Genomic DNA, 20,520 nt, shown 5'->3' with positions numbered 1-20,520 from the left:
ACATTTATCTACTAATGTTGCTATTGTGGCTACGGTTTGTAGTGTTTTCATTCCTCTAAAAGAAATAAAACAACCCATTGGCAACTTTTTTTGTAAAGAGCAAAGAAATATATTCAAGGAGAACAAATTGGCCATGCCAGTTTGCTCTATATGTAATGATGAATGACTATTACAATGCAATTGCATCTTTTTATAAATACGAATTCCTAAATCATCAAGTTATTATTTGAGTCATTTTAACTAATATGTAGTAGTCATAAAATAATATTTAATCTCTGTAGCATGAGAGATGGTTAATTGTTTCGTAATTTTCCAAGATACCACACAAGAACCAAGAAGCATCACCCAACTAGTCAAAAAAATGTTTTCTAAGTGGATAATTTGCCTAATTCGAATCATACCATCTCTATACTTTTAATTATTGAAAAATAATACGTTGTCCCAAATATTTCTTCAAATATCTAATGATCCTTAAGGCTGCTTCCAATGCTCTACATGAATTTTTGCATAAGCTGGGATAAAATGTGTCCAATGTAAGCAAAGTCAGGTTTAATCATACATAAATAGATTAATCGCTCAATCAATCTTTGATAGGGTTTCGAATCTTCAAGAGATGTACTAACTAATGGTATCTTATGGTGTTGTTCTATTAGAAAATCCCCAGGCTTGGCTCATACTAAATTTGTCTCTTTAATGATTCCAACGCGTATTTTCATTGACAAAGATAAACGTCAGTGAGTAATTTAAATAGAATTGGACACAGTTATTCCAACTTAGCAAACCAACAACGCAGAGCTTGTTTTAAGCCATACAACTACTTTTTCAATTAAGCCATACAACTACTTTTTCAACCTGTAAACTAAATTTGAGTCTGTTTTAAAACCTAAAGGAAATTTCATGTACATCCATTTGATGAACTTGTCATTTTTTTAATTGTCACCACTACTAAGAAGGTATAGACGATCACTGTTTTTTCTTATAGAGCAAATGTTTCATCATAATTTATTCTCTCTCTTTGATGATGTTCGAAAATAGCAAGTCTCGCTTTCAAATGTTATATACTCCATTATGAGTGATATCTTATTTTGTATACCATTTACTTCCAAAAACTTTCTTTTTGGGTGATAGTTTTTACAGAATATATGTTTCATTTTTTTTCCAAGGCTCGTATTTCATCGGTCATTGACACAATCCTTTTACATTGTTAATCGAATTTTGTTTCACATCTTCCTTCCCATTTTTATCTCCATATTTTATTATTGTGCCACTATAACATCAGTCCTATATATGTGTTGGGACACTACCTCATTATACACACTACCTATACTTACTCATTCATCAACAACCACAATAGCTTCATTACAGTCTCCATACAACCCCGTGAAGTTAGGCTACTCTTCTCCGTGCAAGGCCATGGAGGCATCCTTTGCATCATAACTCTCTTATCCAATATTATCATAAACATATTCAATATCATAATTAATGTTAAGAGTATAAATATTGTTGTCTTGTGACTCAGTAAATGAAAATTCATGTTTGTAATATTTCACATATCTAATGACAATATTTATGAAATTTCGTATCATACAATTTTCATTCCCTTTTTTCATACAAAATTTATTCCTATCACAATGATGCACCTAACATAAACAACCAAAACTTTCATTTTATGAAATTTATATGATTTACCAAATAATTTTTCAAAGGTTTCACATAATTAATCACATTGAAAGATGTGATATTATTTAAATAACATACAACTAACACATTTTCATCCAAAATTGCATTAGTAAATAATCCTAAAATGTGAGTGTTTGTGCCACATTCATAATAAGTTGTTTTCTTTCCACACTCCCATTTTATTGTGGAGTACCCACACACAAGATGTCTTAAACACAATCTCATTGTTTAAAGAAAAATCACACAAACAATTAAATTTGGTGTTGTTGTCACTTCGTACCTTTTTTTATTTTCATATGAAATTATCTATCAACTAAGGTAACAAAGTACATAAATATAGATTTAACTTTAGTTTTATTGTATAAGAAATAACTCAAACTACCTGAATAACCATTGACAATAATTAAATGACATTGCACCCTACATGAATAATGAGTGGGATAAGGTACCCACAAATAACAATGAACTTCAAATAAACTACTTACAATAGGCTTACTTAGTTAAAAATGATTTATATGTTCAGTAATATATAAGGCATTTGACAAACGTTTTAACTTTATCATTTTTACCCAATGTGAGACTTTGACTCACACTAGGATTATTACCAACATCTCTCCTCATGGGTGAGTCCCTTTCATATGATATTTTTCCCTCAAGTATATGATGACCTTTGGTTATACCCTTGTGGTTATGGTTATAGCGATCTAAGTGGTCATACTTATAACCTTTTTGTTGTGATTATGATATTATTGTTGTTATAGCAATATAAGTCAATCACCCAAAACCATCAACTTTGTTATGTTATATATGAGGGTATTCTTTGGGAGATATTATATATATTTATATATATAAGGAATTTGATACCACTTTTAACTCAAAATCTTAAGACAATGGGTTTATCGATCTTTCATGTTATATGATGTTTTAACTTTGTCATTTTTACTTAACGTGGAACTTTGATTTACACTTGAATTATTCTCACACCTATGGAGTACCCAATAAAAATAAGTCTTATTACTACATATAATGCATGATTAAATTGAATAATAAAATTGGAGGCATCAATTCATTGTGATACATAAATTAAATTCAAGTTAATCAAGGGACAAAAAGAAAATGATCAAGTTGTAAACCACAACCCAAAATCATAATGTTTTCTTTTGCAGTGGTGACATCTTTTTCATTTGACAATCCTACTGATATTTTTGTAATCTTTTTCACATTTATCGAAAAAGATTAATTTTTGTGACATGGTGCAAACTCCTGTGTCAATAATCCAAGGAATGTCATTTTAAGCATGAAGGCTATCCTTATTTTTAGAAACATTCAAAATGTGTTACCTCTATGTTGGAGTCATGTTGGACATTTTTGTTGGCTCACCTGATTTTGATAAATAATGAGATTTTCCACTATTGTTTTTAACCATAATTTCTTATTGTCCTGAAAAAGCCAAATTTTACAGAGCCAAATTCTACAGAGCTTATGTACAAATGAAGATGAAAGAATAAGGATGAGCAATAAATTAGGGCTTCAAGGAAATTTTCCCTAATTTTTTTTCAAAAATCCATGTCAATCCACCATAACGTTTCTAAAAATCACGTCAATGTGCCACATCGATGTAATTTTTAACACCGTTTAGCCAATTTAACGATAGGGGTCCAATTTCATTAATTTTTCATAAGTAGAAACTCAATTGAGAGAAGAGATAAATGATAGACCCATTTGAGACAAGAAAAAAAAAATAGAAACATCACGGATGATTTAACCTAATTTTATAGTTTCATACATGAAATATTATTCTTATTAATATTTTATGTGTCAGTTCTAAACATGTTAAACATTGCAAAATTTGAATTTGTGGCCCATGAAATTACGATGAAGAGATACTCATCTTGGATATTAGATGCCATATACATTTAGATGCAATGGGTCTTGGTGATGTCATTAAACAAAGAAATAAAGCATTAAAAAACTAATTTACTCATGCAACAACGATACAGTGAAAAAGGATTTCACAAATATTCTGAATTAGTTTTTCAATGTGATCTCGCAAAGATAAATATGTCTTTTTAGGCTAGACACGATTTTGCTTAACAAGAATGTATATAAAATATGAGAATCTATATCACTATAAACATTACAACTTGAAGTGAATAATTATCCAAGAGGCCATGGAGTTCCTAATTAAGAATTGAAAAGAAAAAAAGACTATCACTTGTCAATTTGCATTACATTCCAAACAACCTAGTCCACCAACAATTTTGATAATTTTGAAACTTCAGTTCTTCATGGTTGGTTATTGCCTCATTGTGTTTGAAGGATTACTGTACTCATCCACATTTGCATACTCAACTCAACAAATATATGTTGTATATACACAACTATTCGAGCATTCAACTGCTAAAATAACTATCACCCCCTTGCATCATTGTTCTGTTGAATGGTTTTCGACAAACAAGGATATTATTAGAAAAATAAAAAAGATATGATAGTGTCTTAGAAATGTTGAATAATAAAATAGGTAAAGGAAAAACTGACCATTGAATGAAGAAGGAACGACAACTACATGCATGTCACTGGCATGAGGAGGTAATTGTAAACGGAGTGGATAAAGTTTTGCAGTGAATGGATTGCGACAACACACAAGAATATCATCAAGCCGTGTTTCTTCTTTCAATTTATCTTTTAGTTCATTCACACAAACTTCCTTTAAAGATAAAATATGACTCTTTCTTTGCATCATCAACATCACCATTTTCGTCACCCACATTATAAAATATAGGCATAATACCCAATTTTGTCCCCACTTTGGTTCGGAAATCTCAAGTTAGTCCCTTTCTAGAAATGTGAGTGGAATGGATCCTTACTTGTAATTATTTGAGTGTAATGAGTCCCTTCCGTTAAATAGAAGGAAACGGAGTTAGTGGGCTGATGATGTGGCAGTTGTCTTTGGTGAGGTGTCAAGACGCAAGCTTACGTGGTGTTAGGGTTCCCCATTTTCAAATTGGGTTTTATTAAAAATTGGGGATAAAAAGATTTGGGGGTGATTTGTTCGAGATTAGGGCACGTCCGTGTGCGAGAAAGAAGACAGAGGATGCAGTGATCGCGGGAAGACGGAGCAGTGGTGGGGTAAATAACGAAAACCAAAAAGCGACTTTCGAAGGTGCGTTTATGGTAGGTTTTGTTCTGTGTTTCGTTGCTTTCAGTGTGGTCCCCCCAGAAGTTTTGATTTATTTTGTGGTTTGTCTGTGTTGTGTGCCCCATTGTCAGTGCATTTGTTCGAGATTAGGGCATGTCCGTGTGCGAGAAAGAAGACAGAGGCAGGCAGTGATCGCGGGAAGACGGAGCAGTGGTGGTTCGCGGTTGGCGAGTTCTTCTTCGTTGTCAGTGGTTGTCTCTGTTTGGGGTTTGCTCTTTTGGGTTCGCTGTTTGGGGTTGGCAATGTCTTCGAATCACGGTTGTTCGTCTTGCTCATGGGGGAGCTGTCGTGGTGGTTCATCCAGAGGATTGGTTGGAAGCCAAATATGCCACTGTGGGGAGGCTGCTGTGTTGAGAGTGGCAAAAACAATTAAGAACGAGGGGAAACAATTCTGGGGCTGCCCTAACTACAAGCGGACAAGAAATGAAGAACTTCAAGGATGCAATTTCTTTAAATGGCTTAGTGAAGATTGCGTAGATGATACTGTTAGTACTATTGCAAGGCAAAGGAGGAAGATTAATAGTCTGGAGAAATGTGTTAGGGAATGTCAAAAAAGGGAGAAGATGTTAATAACAATGATATGTTTTCTGGGATTGATTAATATCATTGTTGTATGTTTTTTGTTTAAAAGTCCATGATGTGTTCTGTTAGATAGTTTATGTGAAGAGCACTTTGGACAAATTGTAATATGATGTTATCAAATGAAGGTCAAATTTGAATTCAAGCTTCTGAAATTATGGTTTGAAATTACATTTAGTTTGATATGTACAACATAAAATGAGGAAGTGGTGTGTAACTGGCAATAAAATGAGGAAGTGGCTTCTGTAATCCAAAAAGAAAAATCTGTATACAATTTTGCAGTTCCAAAAAGAAAAAGATTGAAAGTGGTTGATGGATAATGACAGTTCCAATTTTGCAGTTCCAATTCCGGACGAGCGTCCTCTTCTCCTTGCTGGATCCACTTCTGAGCGTCCGCTTCTGAAGGACGAGCGTCCTATGACAGGACGAGCGTTCTCTTCTACCTGGCTGGACGGGCGTCCATTTCTACGTGGCTGGGACGAGCGTCCGCTCGTGCTTGTACTCTTGGACGAGCGTCCATTTCTACGTCGCTGGGACGAGCGTCCGCTCGTGCTTCTACTCTTGGACGAGCGTCCATTTCTACGTGGCTGGGACGAGCGTCCGCTCGTGCTTCTACTCTTGGACGAGCGTCCACTTATCCTGGCAAGCGTTCTGAGCGAGTGGGCGACCGTCAGCTGAGAGTCTTCTCTGGACGAGCGTCCTCTCGTGCTGGACGAGCGTCCTCTTGTGGTGGGCGAGCGCCCAATTTGGTAGATTTGGTACGAACATTGGTAGATATTAAACAAAGTGGAATTACAAAGTGGTGGGCGAGCGTTCACATTCATAATTACATCATAATGAAATTACAAAGTGGAATTCAAATCCACGTCTGACAGTTTACCAAGCAGATGTATGTGATTACAAAAAACATGTCTGTGATTACAAAATATATGTTTATCATTACAAAATAGCCATCACTTAAGCTAAACATACTGTCAGTCCTAAATCAGTTTTAAACTTGTGTTGTAGATGGCTGAGTATGTTCCAAAACGCATTGAGTAAGTTGACTTGGTCCAGTAGTTGGCTGACTTTGTTCAGGTTGGGTTGCAGGTTGCTCACTTGATTGATATTGAGTTTGGGGTGCTGGAGGAGCTTGCGGACAACTATTTCTTTTATGACCAACCTGTCTACATATGGAACATCTCTTACGAGTTCCATTTTGCTTCAGTTGTGTGTCATCCTTCTTTAGCTCCCAAGCCTCTAGCCTTCTCTTCTTCTTTGGTCTACCAGGCAACACTCTTTTAGTTGGAGGCAAAACATCAGGCTGAGAAGTTTGTTCCCATAGCTGAGGACCATTGACAGGGTAGATGATTGGAATGTATGTTTCTTGGTAGGTTGACTTTGTAAACCAATGTGGCACGTAGTCTTCTCCATTGATGTTGATAAATGTCATGGCAGCTAGTGCATGACAACATGGGATAGCTGTTAAACTCCACTTTCTGCAACTGCATTCCAGTTTATCTATGTCAACCACATACTTGTCACTCATCATTGAAATGTGTCTGACCTCAAAAATTTTCTCTCCAGACCAACTGCAAATTTTTAAAAGACAAATCAGTGTTTGTAGTAAAAAAATTGCATACATAAAGAAGTGAAATGGTAATGTGGTCATGTCAACATACCTAGGTAACCAGTATTTAGTCAACAGCAGTTCCTTGTCAAATCTTTTCTTAATCTTTGGACAAATACTACCTTCATATGTACTTATTTTGTTTCTATTTGTTGCCCATCTCTTCATGAGGTACAGACGAATGTCTTCCATCATTGTGATGATGGGCTTACCTCTTGCATGTAAAATTACACTATTAAATGCTTCAGACATATTCACTAAGGTGTCACAAACACCAAAATCCCCATAGTCATCCCTGTCATCATCTGTGTTATCACTTTCCACAACACTCTTCAAACTGTCGGATTCCCAATCACTGTCAGATAAACCCCTAGGTCCACCAAATTCAACTTCATTAGTACCTTCAAATACATCCTCTTCGGACCCATTCCAACTGCTAACATCATACTCATCAGTTTGTACTCCATTACCCTCTACCTCACCCTCTACTTCTGCCTGCCCCTCCACATCAGACTGGACGTCTACATTCACCCCATTTCCCTCACCCTCTACCTCAACCTCTGCCTCCACACCAACATCCTCTACTGCATCCTCCACACCAACATCCTCTACATCCTCTACCTCAACCTCTGCCTCCACACCAACATCCTCTACTGCATCCTCCACACCAACATCCTCTACATCCTCTACCATACCCTCTATATCACCCAGTACATCAACCTCAACTTCTACCATTTCTGGATCAACTTCTGATTCAGGTTCACCCACTGCCTCAACATCTGCTACACCAATCTCTATCTGAACTTCCTTTTCAGCACTCTCTCTCTCAACTTGTCCTTCAACACTAGGTCTATCAACTTGCAAATCAGCACTCTCTCTCTCAACTTCTCCTTCAGAACAGTATTCCAACTGCAGAAGATACTCAGGTTCACACACCCTATGTATAACATAAAGGTGAGCTTCACCATTCAACATAGCAATATTGATCAGATGACAAGCACCCTTGTCATCTAATAAAGGTTCCAAACAATCTTCTAATACAGGACCACGACCCAATGAATACCATAAGTCCTTTACATTCCTATAACCCATCTCCTTTAGAATGCTTAATATTTCAAAATAACTCCATCGATCAGGGTCTATTTTTATAATTGTGGTTTGACCATAGTGATATCCAAATGTCCCATTATTCTCAAATTTCCCCCCATGGTGAAACACGACTTCAATGTGTGAGTTGGCCATATTATCTAATATAAAATTGGTCAGAGTTAGTTAATCTATGCTTAACCCTTAACCCAAATGATATCTAAGCAAAAAACAAAGCATAAACATACTACTGTACAGACCATAAACAACTCAAACAAAACAAAACCACATTTATGACATTAAATAAAGCAAATGCCACAACACAGTACCACACACTATGAAGGGGGACCACAACGACAACGTCGCAACAAAAACAAAGCAAATGCACTGTAAATGGGGCACACAACACAGACAAACCATAAAAAAAATCAAAACTTCTGGGGGGACCACACTGAAAGCAACGAAACACAGAACAAAACCTACCATAAACGCACCTTCGAAAGTCGCTTTTCGTTTTTCGTTATTTACCCCACCAATGGTCGTCCACTCACAAATGCTCTGTCTAAAACTTCGTACGAGTTCCACAAATAACAGCGTGCCTCTGTCTTCTTTCTCGCACACGGACGTGCCCTAATCTCGAACGAATGACCCCCAAATCCTTTTATCCCCAATTTGTAATAAAACCCAATTTGAAAATGGGGAACCCTAACACCACGTAAGCTTGCGTCTTGACACCTCACCAAAGACAACTGCCACATCATCAGCCCACTAACTCCGTTTCCTTCTATTTAACGGAAGGGACTCATTAGACTCAAATAATTACAAGTAAGGATCCATTCCACTCACATTTCTAGAAAGGGACTAACTTGAGATTTCCGAACCAAAGTGGGGACAAAATTGGGTATTATGCCTAAAATATAACTCTTCCTTCTTTCACGGGTGATAAACAATCTTGTGAGTAATTATTGGATTTAATTTATTTTCCGTTCATATATGTACATTTATGTTCATATATTTATATTCTGTTTTTATATTTATATTCCGTTTTTGTATTATTTTAAACAGCTATATATATCAATTGTACTTTCTCCTGATTATGGAATAAGATTCACAATTTTCATCCTTTCTTTTTCATAACATGGTATCAGAAGAAATATAATTCTTAATCACGTTCTTCCGCAACCAATTCTGTTACTACCAAAATCTTCATCTTCTGTCTTTCGTTCTTGGCTTTCCTACAATTTCTTTTCCTTCTATGGCTACTCCCTCTGCCCTATATTTTTTTGAGGAATCTGAAGGAGTTTCGGAGATTCAGGTTCTGACATTTTTGTCCAATTTGAGGTTGTAAAATTGAATGGCTTCTGCAATTGTTCTTTCTTCTAATAATTCTCAGGCGCAATCACATTCCTCAACTTTGGGATTTTCTCAAGAGCAAATTCATGGTCTATTGGCACTTCTTCCTCACAGTCACGCATTCTATTGGTCTAGTGAGTTCTCATAATATTTCCACTTCTTCTCAAGATCAAGGTAATATCTATTCCCAATGGATTCTAGACACAGGTGCTACTGATCATATATCCAGTTCTTTGTCTCAATTTATTTCTTATCATAAAATCTCACCAATTACAGTTTCTCTACCCAATAAGAACTCTTCGTTTGCACATTTTTCTGGCACAATTTCTCTTGGCCCACACCTTACTTTACATAATGTCTTGTTTGTTCCTAATTTTTCAGTCAATCTTATTTCGGTCACAAAGTTAACTAAATCTCTCTCTTGTAAAATTACCATTTCTGAATTTTCATGTAAAATACAGGACAAGTCAACCCTGCAGATGATTGGGAAAGCTGAAGAAAGAGATGGCTTGTATGTCATGATAGTTCCTGCATCCGCACCCCTTGGTTCACCACCTGCTATTACTCTTGAGAATTCTATTGCTTGTTCTACAATAAGACCTAACTCTATAGATATTTGGAACTCTAGGCTAGGGCATCCTTCTTCTTCTTGTTATATCAAATTACGCACCGTGTATGACACTTTACCTGATACAAAATACACTCATTGTGATACTTGTCACTATTCTAAGCAAAGAAAATTGCCTTTTCAATTAAGTACTACTGTTTCAAAAGCTCCTTTTGATTTAATTCATGTTGATATTTGGGGGCCATATTATACTTCTTCTGTTGATGGTTTTAAATATTTTTTAACTATAGTGGATAATAGGTCTAAATTCACATGGATTAAATTGATGGCAAGTAGGTCAGATACAAGATCACAACTTATTGACTTTGTTTCTTATATCAAAACACAATTTGACATTGATGTAAAAGCCATTAGATCAGATAATGGTAATGAGTTTGCAATGACAGATTTTAATAGACAAAAAGGGATACAACATCAATTATCTTGTGTTGAAACACCTCAACAAAATGGAGTTGTTGAGAGAAAACATCAACACATTCTCAATGGTTCTAGATCTTTAATGTTTCAATCCCATTTGCCCATAATTTTCTGGTCTTTTGCTGTTCGTTATGCTGTGCAACTCATTAATCTTTTACCTTCCAAAGTTTTGGCATATTTTTCTCCATCTTAGTTGTTACACAATGTTAAACCTGACATTAATTACTTACGAGTTTTTGGCTCACTTTGCTATGCTTCAACTCTTCAAGCTCATAAAACAAAATTTCAACCTCGTGCAAGAAAATGTGTTTTACTTGGTTTTAAAACCGGAGTGAAAGGCTACCTTTTGTTAGATTTCAACTCAAGGGAAATTTATTTATCAAGGAATGTAGTATTTTATGAAAACATATTTCCTTTTCTTACTAGTGACAAGCACTCCCCTATTGATACACAAAATTCCTTGGATTCTGTCACCAAAATCATTTCCTCTCCATCACCTCTTTTCTCAGAAGTTACTGATCAACCCTCTTTACCACCTACATCTCCTCCTTCTCAACCTGTTCCTGTTGAACCTGCCACTGCTACTCCACAAAGGAAATCAACCAGGCCAAAACATAAACCATCTTATCTGCAGGACTATCATTGCAACATGTTATCTACTTCTTCCGCCACTCAGTCATCCACAGGTACCTTATATCCTATCTCTTCATATCTCTCATATGATGCATTATCATCTCTTCATAAATCATATGTCCTTAATCTTTCCTAAGTTAGTGAACCTAAAACCTATAACTAAGCCATCAAACATGATTGTTGGAGAAATGCCATGGATCAAGAAATTGCAGCTTTAGAAAATACCAAAACTTGGGTTTTGACTGATCTACCTTATGGAAAGCAACCTATCGGATGTAAATGGGTATACAAAACAAAGAGGCATGCTAATGGGAGTATTGAACGATACAAGGCAAGGTTAGTAGCTAAAGGCTACACACAACAACAAGGTTTAGATTACTTTGAGACTTTTTCACCTGTTGTCAAACTCGCAACAATAAGATTGGTTCTGGCTTTAGCATCTTCTAAACATTGGCATTTACATCAACTAGATGTAAATAATGCTTTTTTACATGGGGATCTAGATGAAGAAGTATACATGTCTCTACTCCCAGCGTGAATGTTTTGATGTCACCCTGTGGATGGAGACGTTCGTCTATGTTGGTTCTGGGATCCAAGTCGATCGCTGCTGTTTCCGCCCCTCTAGCCTTTCTTGGTGGTATGAAAGGAGTGACCTTTAAACCGGCAACATAACATTGCCGAGCTGTTCGCTGATCGACCCTTACCGTACAAATAGTGCCTCTCTTTGTGGGGAATTTCATAGCTAGGTGAGGGGTGGAGACGATGGCCCCAAACGCGTTCAAGCAAGGTCGTCCTAGTAAGGCGTTATACGAAGTATTTGCCTCTACTAGTAGGAAACTAACTCTTAGCTCTCTTGCTTCTCTGCCTGTTCCAAGTCGAGTCCTTAGGTCAAGGTATCCCCGAGTGTCTACTCTTTCTCCTGGGAAGCCTACAATCTGCTCGTTGAAAGGGGCTATCAGATCCTCAGACATATCCATTTTCAGGAATGTATTCCAGTATAAGATATTGACTGAATTGCCTTGATCGATGAGCACTTTTCTGACCTCGTATCGGGCTATATCGGCAGTGATGACCATGGGATCATCATGATTAGGATCAAGAGCATGGAAATCAGCATCCGTAAACGTAATGTTGGGCATAGATTGACGTTGTCGGTCTACCATGTGTATTGTGTTTAAATTTCTCAAATGTCTTTTCCGGGTAGACGTCGATGCTCCTCCTCCTACGAAGCCTCCGGATATGGTGTCAATTCGTCTTCGGACTGACCCCTCTCGTTCTGGGTTCCGAGAATGGCTCCTGGAACGTCGTCTTTGTCTGTCGTCTCTGCGGAACGGTCGTTCGGGACTTCTCCACGACATTTCCTTCCTCATAGGGATCGGTGCTTTGGAAGTTTCCTCCTTTACGTATTTTTGGAGGTACCTTGCACGGATGAGTCTTTCTATGTCATCTTTTACTATGTTGCACTCTTCGGTGTCATGACCATGGTTTAGGTGAAGACGGCAGGCTTTACTTTCATCAGCATTCTTTGGAGAAGATTTTCTTCGCACGGTGAGGAGTTCTGCGTGTAGAGCCTCTTCATGTACCTTTGCCCTAGGTGCATTAAGAGCAGTATAACGATCATACTTGGGTATCCACCCTGATTCTTTTCGAGGGGGCCTGTCACCTTTATAGTCGTTGGATGATCGCTTCGTTTCTTTCCTGGTACCGTTGTTAGGATTTTCTTGTTGCCTTTTTCTGGAAATTCTGAGGTCCTTGATGCGTACGAACTTCGCGATTGTTTCTTGGAGTTCTTCCATTGATTTTGGAGGATCGACATACAATTGTTCAACGAAATACCCTGGCCTTAAACACGAAGGCAAATTGTTTATTATGAATGTGTGATTCACGTCTTTTACGCGTCTGGCCGCTTCGTTGTATCTCTGCATAAATGCTCTCAGGGTTTCGTCTTTCTCTTGTTTAGTATTCACGAGCTCAGCTGGTGTCATCTCCTATCGTCTGTTGGCAGCATATTGTCTTCCAAAAAGAGTTTATACGGTAGAAAAATAATCCACTGAATTAGGAGGAAGGGTGTGATACCACTCCGGTGCTTCGTCTTTCAGGGATAACGAGAAAGCTCGGCAAATGACTGGATCATTGTCTGTGTAGAATGCCATGGCGTCAATAAAGTTTCGGAGATGGTTGTCTAGGCCTGCTGAGCCATCATATCTTTCTAATGTTGGAGGGGGTTTCTTTGGCATATTAGCTTGCATGATGGCTTCCGTAAACGAAAGCAGGTTGGTAAGCCGCTTAGAAGTGGGTCCCTTCCTTCCTCTGCCAGGTTCGGATATTCCTCCATGGTGGCTTCCTTCATTATCGTCCTGCCTTTTTGAGGTCGATATCTTCGGCGGAGGTCGTTGCGCTCTCAGCGCCGCTAGTTCCTCTGTTTGTTTGCGTTGAACTTCTTGCAGTTCTCATATGGTTTTTGCCTGCACTTTTATCTGTGCCTGCAGCTGCTTGATCAAGTCTCGGATGTTGTTCTCTTCCATGGATCTTGTGGTCTTTTCTGGGTATATCAAGTCTCGGCCCCACGATAGGCACCAAAATGTTTCAGTATAATTTGTTGGGATCGAGATGCAAACCTGATGAACGACGTCCTAATCTTCTCGCAATGCAGTTATCCTTATATCTTCCTCTTGCACAAGGCTTTTCGGGGAGAGTGGGGTGAGTACCTGCTCAAGTCAGCAAAAAAAGAATGATGGAATCTTACTAGTTCAGTAATAATATCAATGTTTTCCCTTTCTTCCTAATAATCCAAAACGTACCTGTTTTCCTTTGGTTTTTCGTATTTAACCTAAAAGTAAGATAAACCGTTTACCTAAAAATCCGGTTAGTTGGATTATCCAGTCACTTGATCGTGATCCTCGTCTTTGCTACTTGGTTAGTTAGTTCCGTAACTTGTGTTATCATGGTTAGATATTTTTGACTGCTTCTTCCTTGGTTTATTTGGATTAACTGATCCAGCTTGAATGAACATAATAGATTGTCTGTTGACTGTAATTTGACCGATTCGACCTGGCATTGTCCTGTATTTGACCCTTGTTGGTCGTTATGTTTAGTTGGTGGATAATCACTGATAAAGGTTACATTGACGAGCGTATGATGTAACTGATCGTGTCGTTAATATTATATCTGGTGATATGGCGATCGTTTGGTCTAGGTGGTTGACGATCGTTCGCGAGTTGAGTTGGTTTTACTTGATCGTTCACTTGTGAGTGGTTGTGATAATTTCCAAACCGATCGTTAAGCATAGCGATCGTTTGAGTATTTGTTGATATCTGCTCGGTTCACTATTCTAATATACAGTTTTCATGTGATTTTAGAGGATTCAATATACTGCTTGAGATGCTTAAGTTTGATTCTGAATCAAATGCTTTTGTTTCAAACAGGACGAGAACAACATTTGAATCAGTAGAACTTCTTTGTTTCAACTTTGTGGCATTTGTCAAAATGTCCATCTCCATAGAATTGAAAGCTTTGGTAGTTCCACTGTGTATATTTTTCTCCAAAAATTCTTCATTTTGTTTCTGTGATTGAGAGATTGTACCTTGCTCAAGACAAACATCAAGCTTATCAGGTTGCCCTGTTAAGTTGTTAGGCACAGGAGTTGACTGATTTATTTTTCTGACAAGCGGAAGGAAGTTATATTCCTTGAAACCCTATAAATAATAATTTATTAGGAAGATAAAGACCCTAATTTTCTGATTTTTATAGACTTGCGGAGATAAATTTTGACTTGAGCGTCAGAGTGTTTCTTGCAGGTCACCCCCATCTTGATATTGAGAAAGGAAGATCCAAGCGGTAAGACAGGAGGACGGAGGACCAATCGGTGGAGGCGAAGCATTCCCAAGCAGAACCAACAGGAGTTTTCCTCGTCCCATTCCAGCAGAAACATTTTGGCGGCCATCGTGGGGCCAAGGATTTTTAAAGACACCCTATTGAAGCCATAAGGATGGAACAAGACCCGACAACGTTTATGCAGGAGATGAGAAGAAGAATGGAGGCAATGTAGGCGGAAATTGAAACCCTTAGAGGCGAGCGTGATGCGGCTAGAGGGGCGAAAGCTAATCAACAATCTTCCGCACGCGCTGCAACACCACCTATCGTGGAAATTCTGGAAACGAAGCCAGACTCGCAAGAAGACACAGATCCTGTCGGTCACAGTAGTCACCAAGGTGAGGGTCATGCCCGCCACCAAGGTGAGGATCACAGCTAGGCCGGCTCGCGTAGAACCACAAACCGTCCGGTCCTGGCCGGTCGAGCGACGACACTTCATCCGTTCACAGCAACAGTTATGGAGGAACAAATTCCGAAAAGAGCATTCCTAGTCCTGGAGAAGTATGATGGATCAGGCGATCCGGAGGAACACTTGAGGTCTTTCGTCGACGCTATGACCATCTACTCCCCCAACGAAAATGTGTGGTGTAGAGTCTTTTCCTTATCAATAAAGGGAGAAGCATTAACATGGTTCCATTAGCTTAGACCCCAAACCATCAACGATTTCGCAATCCTGAGGGACTTGTTTGAACAGTATTTTCTGCCAGTAAAGCTCGAAATTTGACGTATCTAGAGTTGACAAACATTAAGCAGGAGAAGGGAGAAAGTCTCAAAGATTTCATGGAACGGTTCAATAAAACCGTGCGACAAGTAAGGGGAGTAGGCAAGAAATTTACCATTAGCACTCTCGCCACGGCGTTGAGGCCTGATAACTTTTTTGCAAGTATACCAAATTGTTTCAAGTAATACAGTGAATAAGTAAAAGAGTATCGTTCTCCCAAGGGAATTTGAGTTACGTTAATCAATTAAACTTATTTATCAAGATCAATTACTGATCATATTTGTGATTTCAATTTGGATTTAAACATGAAATTAACAACGTAAACAAAAATAAGATTTGAAAAATGCGATAAAAGATCACTGGAATTGGTCTTTGACTAACATTACAGTAAGATCCTGGACAACATATATTCTCTGTTCAAGCATTCACATGAGAGTATCTTGTTTCAATTCCTTAAAAACAAGTTCTAAAATTATCTATTGAATTATTAATTCCTTAATTAATTCATCAGATAATTTTGCATTAAGTTCAGATGTTAGAATGACCAAAAGCACAGAAGCTATTCCTAGCATAATTTACTTTTAGTTTCTTTTCTTACGTTTCTGGTTCTAAAAATACTTTCCAGTACAAAAGAACTTTTAAAGAGATTAATACTTCTGTATAATCAAAAGCAAGTCAAGAAAAGAACATGAACAAAAACATATATTGCACAGGAATTTTACATCAATGTTTCGTCATACAACCAATTCCAATGAACAAAAGATTTAGCCTATCCTAGACATCTCAAACGTACTCTTTACAACAATTCCTTGCATAAAGTGAAGTCTTGATGTCTTGACAGGTCTCCTGATCGTCTCCTGAATTCTCCAGTCTTTCTCTGGCTATTTTCGTGTGTCAGAAAATGGTTTCTACCTTTCTGTCAGGTCTTTTAAAACCAATAACTTCATTAATTCGCACAGCGCACAGGTGTGTGCGCGCTATGCGAATTTCGTGTAACTGCTGCCTCTCAACTGATGTTATTCGCACAGCGCACAAGTAATGGTGTGCTATGCGAATTTCCGTTTCCTGGCATTGCGAGTTTTGGCTTGCGCTATGCGAAAATTGGCTGACAGACTCCCAACTATACATCCTTTCCTGTACAATAATTTACAAAACAATCTACTTCCTATTACAACATTTCACTGAGTAATAACATGAATAATTAGAAGATTGAGATCATTTATAAGTGTAAAAACAACTCTTTTTCACACTTATCAAGGCCTTCCCCTTTCGTGGATAATCTGTTTGCAGAACTCCCGATAACCCTAGATGAGTTGCAAGAAAGAGCAGCAAGGTTCATCAGAATAGAGGAGATGAGGGCTATTCAAAGGCGACAACATGAACAAAATTCAACTTCAGAACAAAAGAAGAAAGAAGGGAAGAAGCCATTCGTACCTGGCGAGCCCCCAAAAGGCCAGAAATACAGAGATGGTCCAAAAGGGCCCAAATTCGAAAAATATACCCCGTTGAACATGTCAAGGGCTAGAGTCTTAGAAGAAGCCTTGAGTGCTGATTTTATTCGTTTAAGACCCTCTTGGTCGTCAACAAAGGCTAACGGGACTAAACATTGTACCTATCATCTAAATATAGGACATACCAGTGAAGACTGCACGATGTTGAGAGATAAGGTGGAAGAACTGATTCGGGCAGGCCATCTAAGAAAGTTTGTGAAGGAGGAACGGAGGACGAGAAGTCCACCGAGGAGGACTAGGATGGAACGAAATGATAGAAGAGATGATAGATGCCCAGATCGCAGGCGAAGTAGAAGTCGTAACAACGACGGATCACTGCGCGGCGCAATAAACACTATTTCTGGAGGTTTTACTGGAGGGCCATCAGCGTCAGCAAGGAAGAGAAACCTGAGGGAGTTAAAGAGTGTTCATCGAGTAGATGTGAGGAAGCACTCAATGCCGCCAATCACATTCACCGATGAAGATTTTCATGCTCCTGATCCTGATCAAGATGATCCGATGGTAATAACAGCTATTATCGCTCGGTACAGCGTGGGGAAGGTTTTGGTAGATTAGGGAAGCTCTGTTAATATTTTTTACTAGAAGACATTCCAACAGATGGATTAATCAGAGGATCTGATAGCTCCGTATAACGAGCAAATATTAGGATTTTTTGGAGAAAGGGTGGATACAAGAGGATATGTGGATCTAAGAACCTGCCTGGGGACCGAGCGGAATGATAAAGAGTTAAAGACCAGGTTTTTGCTGGTAGAAGCAAACACAACCTACAATGTGTTGTTGGGCAGACCTTGCCTAAATGCATTTGAGGCGATTGTTTCCACGCCCCACCTCACACTTAAGTTTCCGTCGGATAGGGGAATTATTTGTACCGTCCGGACAGATCAGAGGATCGCTAGAGAATGTTATGTAGCAGGGTTGAAGGTTCAGCCATCCTCTTCTAGACAGAGGATAAGAGGATCAGAGGTGGCCATGGCAGACTTGAATCCAAGAACTAATACCGATGACCGGATGGAACCAATGGGAGAAACAAGGCCTTTCAGCCTGGGGCGTAAGGAGGAACAAGTCACTACCATTGGAAGTGAGTTGAAGGAGGAACAAGCCAGGTCAATAGGAATCGAGTTGAAGAAAAACAAGGATTTGTTTGCGTGGACTGTCGCCGATATGCCAGGAATCCACCCAAGAATCATGTCTCACAAGCTGGCATTATTTAAAGAAGCTCGCCCGGTGGCTTAGAAGAAGAGGAGATTAGGGGAAGAGAAGAGACTCGCGGCGGAAAACGAAGTAAAGAAACTATTGGAAGCAAACTTCATCCGAGAAAACAACTTGGCTGACAAATGTTGTGATGGTGAAGAAATCGAGCGCACAATTGAGAATGTGCACAAACTTCACGGACTTAAACAAAGCTTGTCCAAAGGACTCCTATCCACTACTGAGTATTGATGCATTAGTGGATGGGGCATCGTGGTTCCAAATGTTAAGCTTCTTGGATGTATATTTAGGATATAATCAAATTCCCATGTACCCCACGAACAGTGATAAAAGAGCCTTCATAACCGAACGATCAAACTATTGTTACGAAGTTATGCCGTTCGGACTGAAGAATGTAAGGGATACTTACCAACGACTAATGGACAAAGTCTTTTGCCACCAGATTGGTAGATATATGGATACATGGACTACATGGTGGTGCGAAACCGTTTGGTGGAGAACCATGTGAAAGATCTTGCGGAAGTTTTCCATCAAGTACTGCCAAAGCTCATATTCAAGGTTGTTTGACACAAAGTCAATATATCTTCTGCAATATGCTTCTTAAGAGAAAAGGTGTACGAGACTACAAAATCGTGTCCAAGCCCACTTTTTATATTATGACTTGTTATTGATCCAGAAAAAGGACGGTAGAACTTTATTTTATGATGTTGCAGGAACTTAACTCTTCAAAATTTCAAGGAAGCAGTTGCAAAGTCAAAGACGTCCACCAGTGTATTACATGATGGATTCAAATTAATACTTCCGACAGGCTGAAATAAGCACAAACTATCAAAGAATTGAAATCGAATAGATTTTACTTACTTGGCCATCTGACGTCATAGCCAATCAAGTTAATGTCAAAATAACTTTCTGCGAACCAAGAGCTAAAGAGCCAAGCTGATTCTCAACCGAGCACCTTATCTTTTCTTTAAAATCTTCCGAGTGATGTCTGATAATGCTAATTCTTACCATTATCTAAGCATCATTTTAGTAGCAAAATCAACTCTTCTTTAGCTTATTACTTGCTTAAATCCTCTCTTTTATTTAGTTTTAGTATTTATCTATATTTTGGGCTACATTACGTAAATAATACTCTAATCCCTTGTTTTCTTTGATCTATTTTGATGTTAGGAAGATCCTCCATTACATTGAAGAGCCTCGATGATCCAGGAAGTCATTGATTTAACAGTCATTTTCGCTTAAGCGATAATAATTTAGCTTAAGCGAGAATGACTATCTTCTCTAAGAAGAATTCTCGCTTAAGCGAGAATAATTTAGCTTAAGCGAGAATTCGGGCAGTATATATACTCACGAGGCAGAAAGAAAAAAGGGTCTTTGGTTCTTTGGAGGTGCGATTTCACGTCTGGAGCTCATGGAGGACACGAGGAGCTTGTGGTAACATCTCCTCCTCTTCCTTTGGGTCTCCTTCTTCTTCCATCTTCCATGTTTGTAAGCTTTAGGGTTCTCCATGGAAATGGAGAACCAGATTCATCTTGTTAGGGTTAGATGTAGCCTATGAACTCTTGTGTAATGAATGATTGTTTCGTATTTATAAATGCCTTTTCTATCTATTACTAGTATTCTTGTTTCCGATCTTAAAGCTTGCATGTAATGGGGACGTTCATGACTTGATTTTGGGGTTTCATTGAGCCAGGGATGGGATATGAAATCTTGAACTGAAACAAGAGTCCTTGTGGGTCATTGAGCCAGGGATGGGATATGATTCACATGTTGTCTTAGATCCTAGTTCTTAATGCGGGTTTGCTTGTTAGATTGTCCAAGGGATTGGAGTTTGATAAGGAAAACCTAGGCTCTTTCACCTAAGGGATTAGGGCTAGAGTGTTTTAGTGGATTGACTTTAGTAAATTGATAGAGAGGAGATGAAATTGGTTATACACAAGAGTGCATTGGTGAAAACTAACCTTAACAATGTCATTTCATACCATTTCTAGTCTTTTCCATTTCCAAGTGCCTTCAATACCA

General features: G+C 38.4%; 2 protein-coding genes across 2 annotated transcripts; both read right to left on the bottom strand.

The window, feature by feature from the left end:
- Positions 1-6,449: 6,449 nt before the first annotated feature.
- On the bottom strand, positions 6,450-8,309 carry LOC128193677 (uncharacterized). Its single transcript, XM_052867748.1, has 2 exons — positions 7,120-8,309; positions 6,450-7,029 (listed from the first exon to the last, which is right to left on the bottom strand). Exons 1-2 carry the CDS (start codon positions 8,307-8,309, stop codon positions 6,450-6,452), a joined length of 1,770 nt encoding a protein of 589 aa, XP_052723708.1.
- A 3,318-nt stretch (positions 8,310-11,627) lies between these two features.
- Positions 11,628-13,169, bottom strand: LOC108344556 (uncharacterized). The gene has a single exon (XM_017582989.1). The coding sequence runs from the start codon at positions 13,167-13,169 to the stop codon at positions 11,628-11,630; it is 1,542 nt and encodes a 513-aa protein (XP_017438478.1).
- Between the last annotated feature and the right edge of the window lie 7,351 nt (positions 13,170-20,520).

This window comes from Vigna angularis, chromosome 8 (genome assembly GCF_016808095.1).
Source record: "Vigna angularis cultivar LongXiaoDou No.4 chromosome 8, ASM1680809v1, whole genome shotgun sequence".
Classification (NCBI taxonomy): domain Eukaryota; kingdom Viridiplantae; phylum Streptophyta; class Magnoliopsida; order Fabales; family Fabaceae; genus Vigna; species Vigna angularis.
Note: the sequence above shows the minus strand (reverse complement) of the source record. Positions and strands in the feature narration are given on the sequence as shown.

What these genes read in the sequence shown, in the direction of transcription:
- LOC128193677 (XM_052867748.1), bottom strand. Translation starts at nt 8,309, where the DNA reads ATGGCCAACTCACACATTGAAGTCGTGTTTCACCATGGGGGGAAATTT. An exon ending in ACTAAATACTGGTTACCTAG is followed by an intron (nt 7,030 to 7,119) that starts GTATGTTGACAT and finishes AAAAATTTGCAG; the next exon opens with TTGGTCTGGAGAGAAAATTT.
- LOC108344556 (XM_017582989.1), bottom strand. Translation starts at nt 13,169, where the DNA reads ATGACACCAGCTGAGCTCGTGAATACTAAACAAGAGAAAGACGAAACC.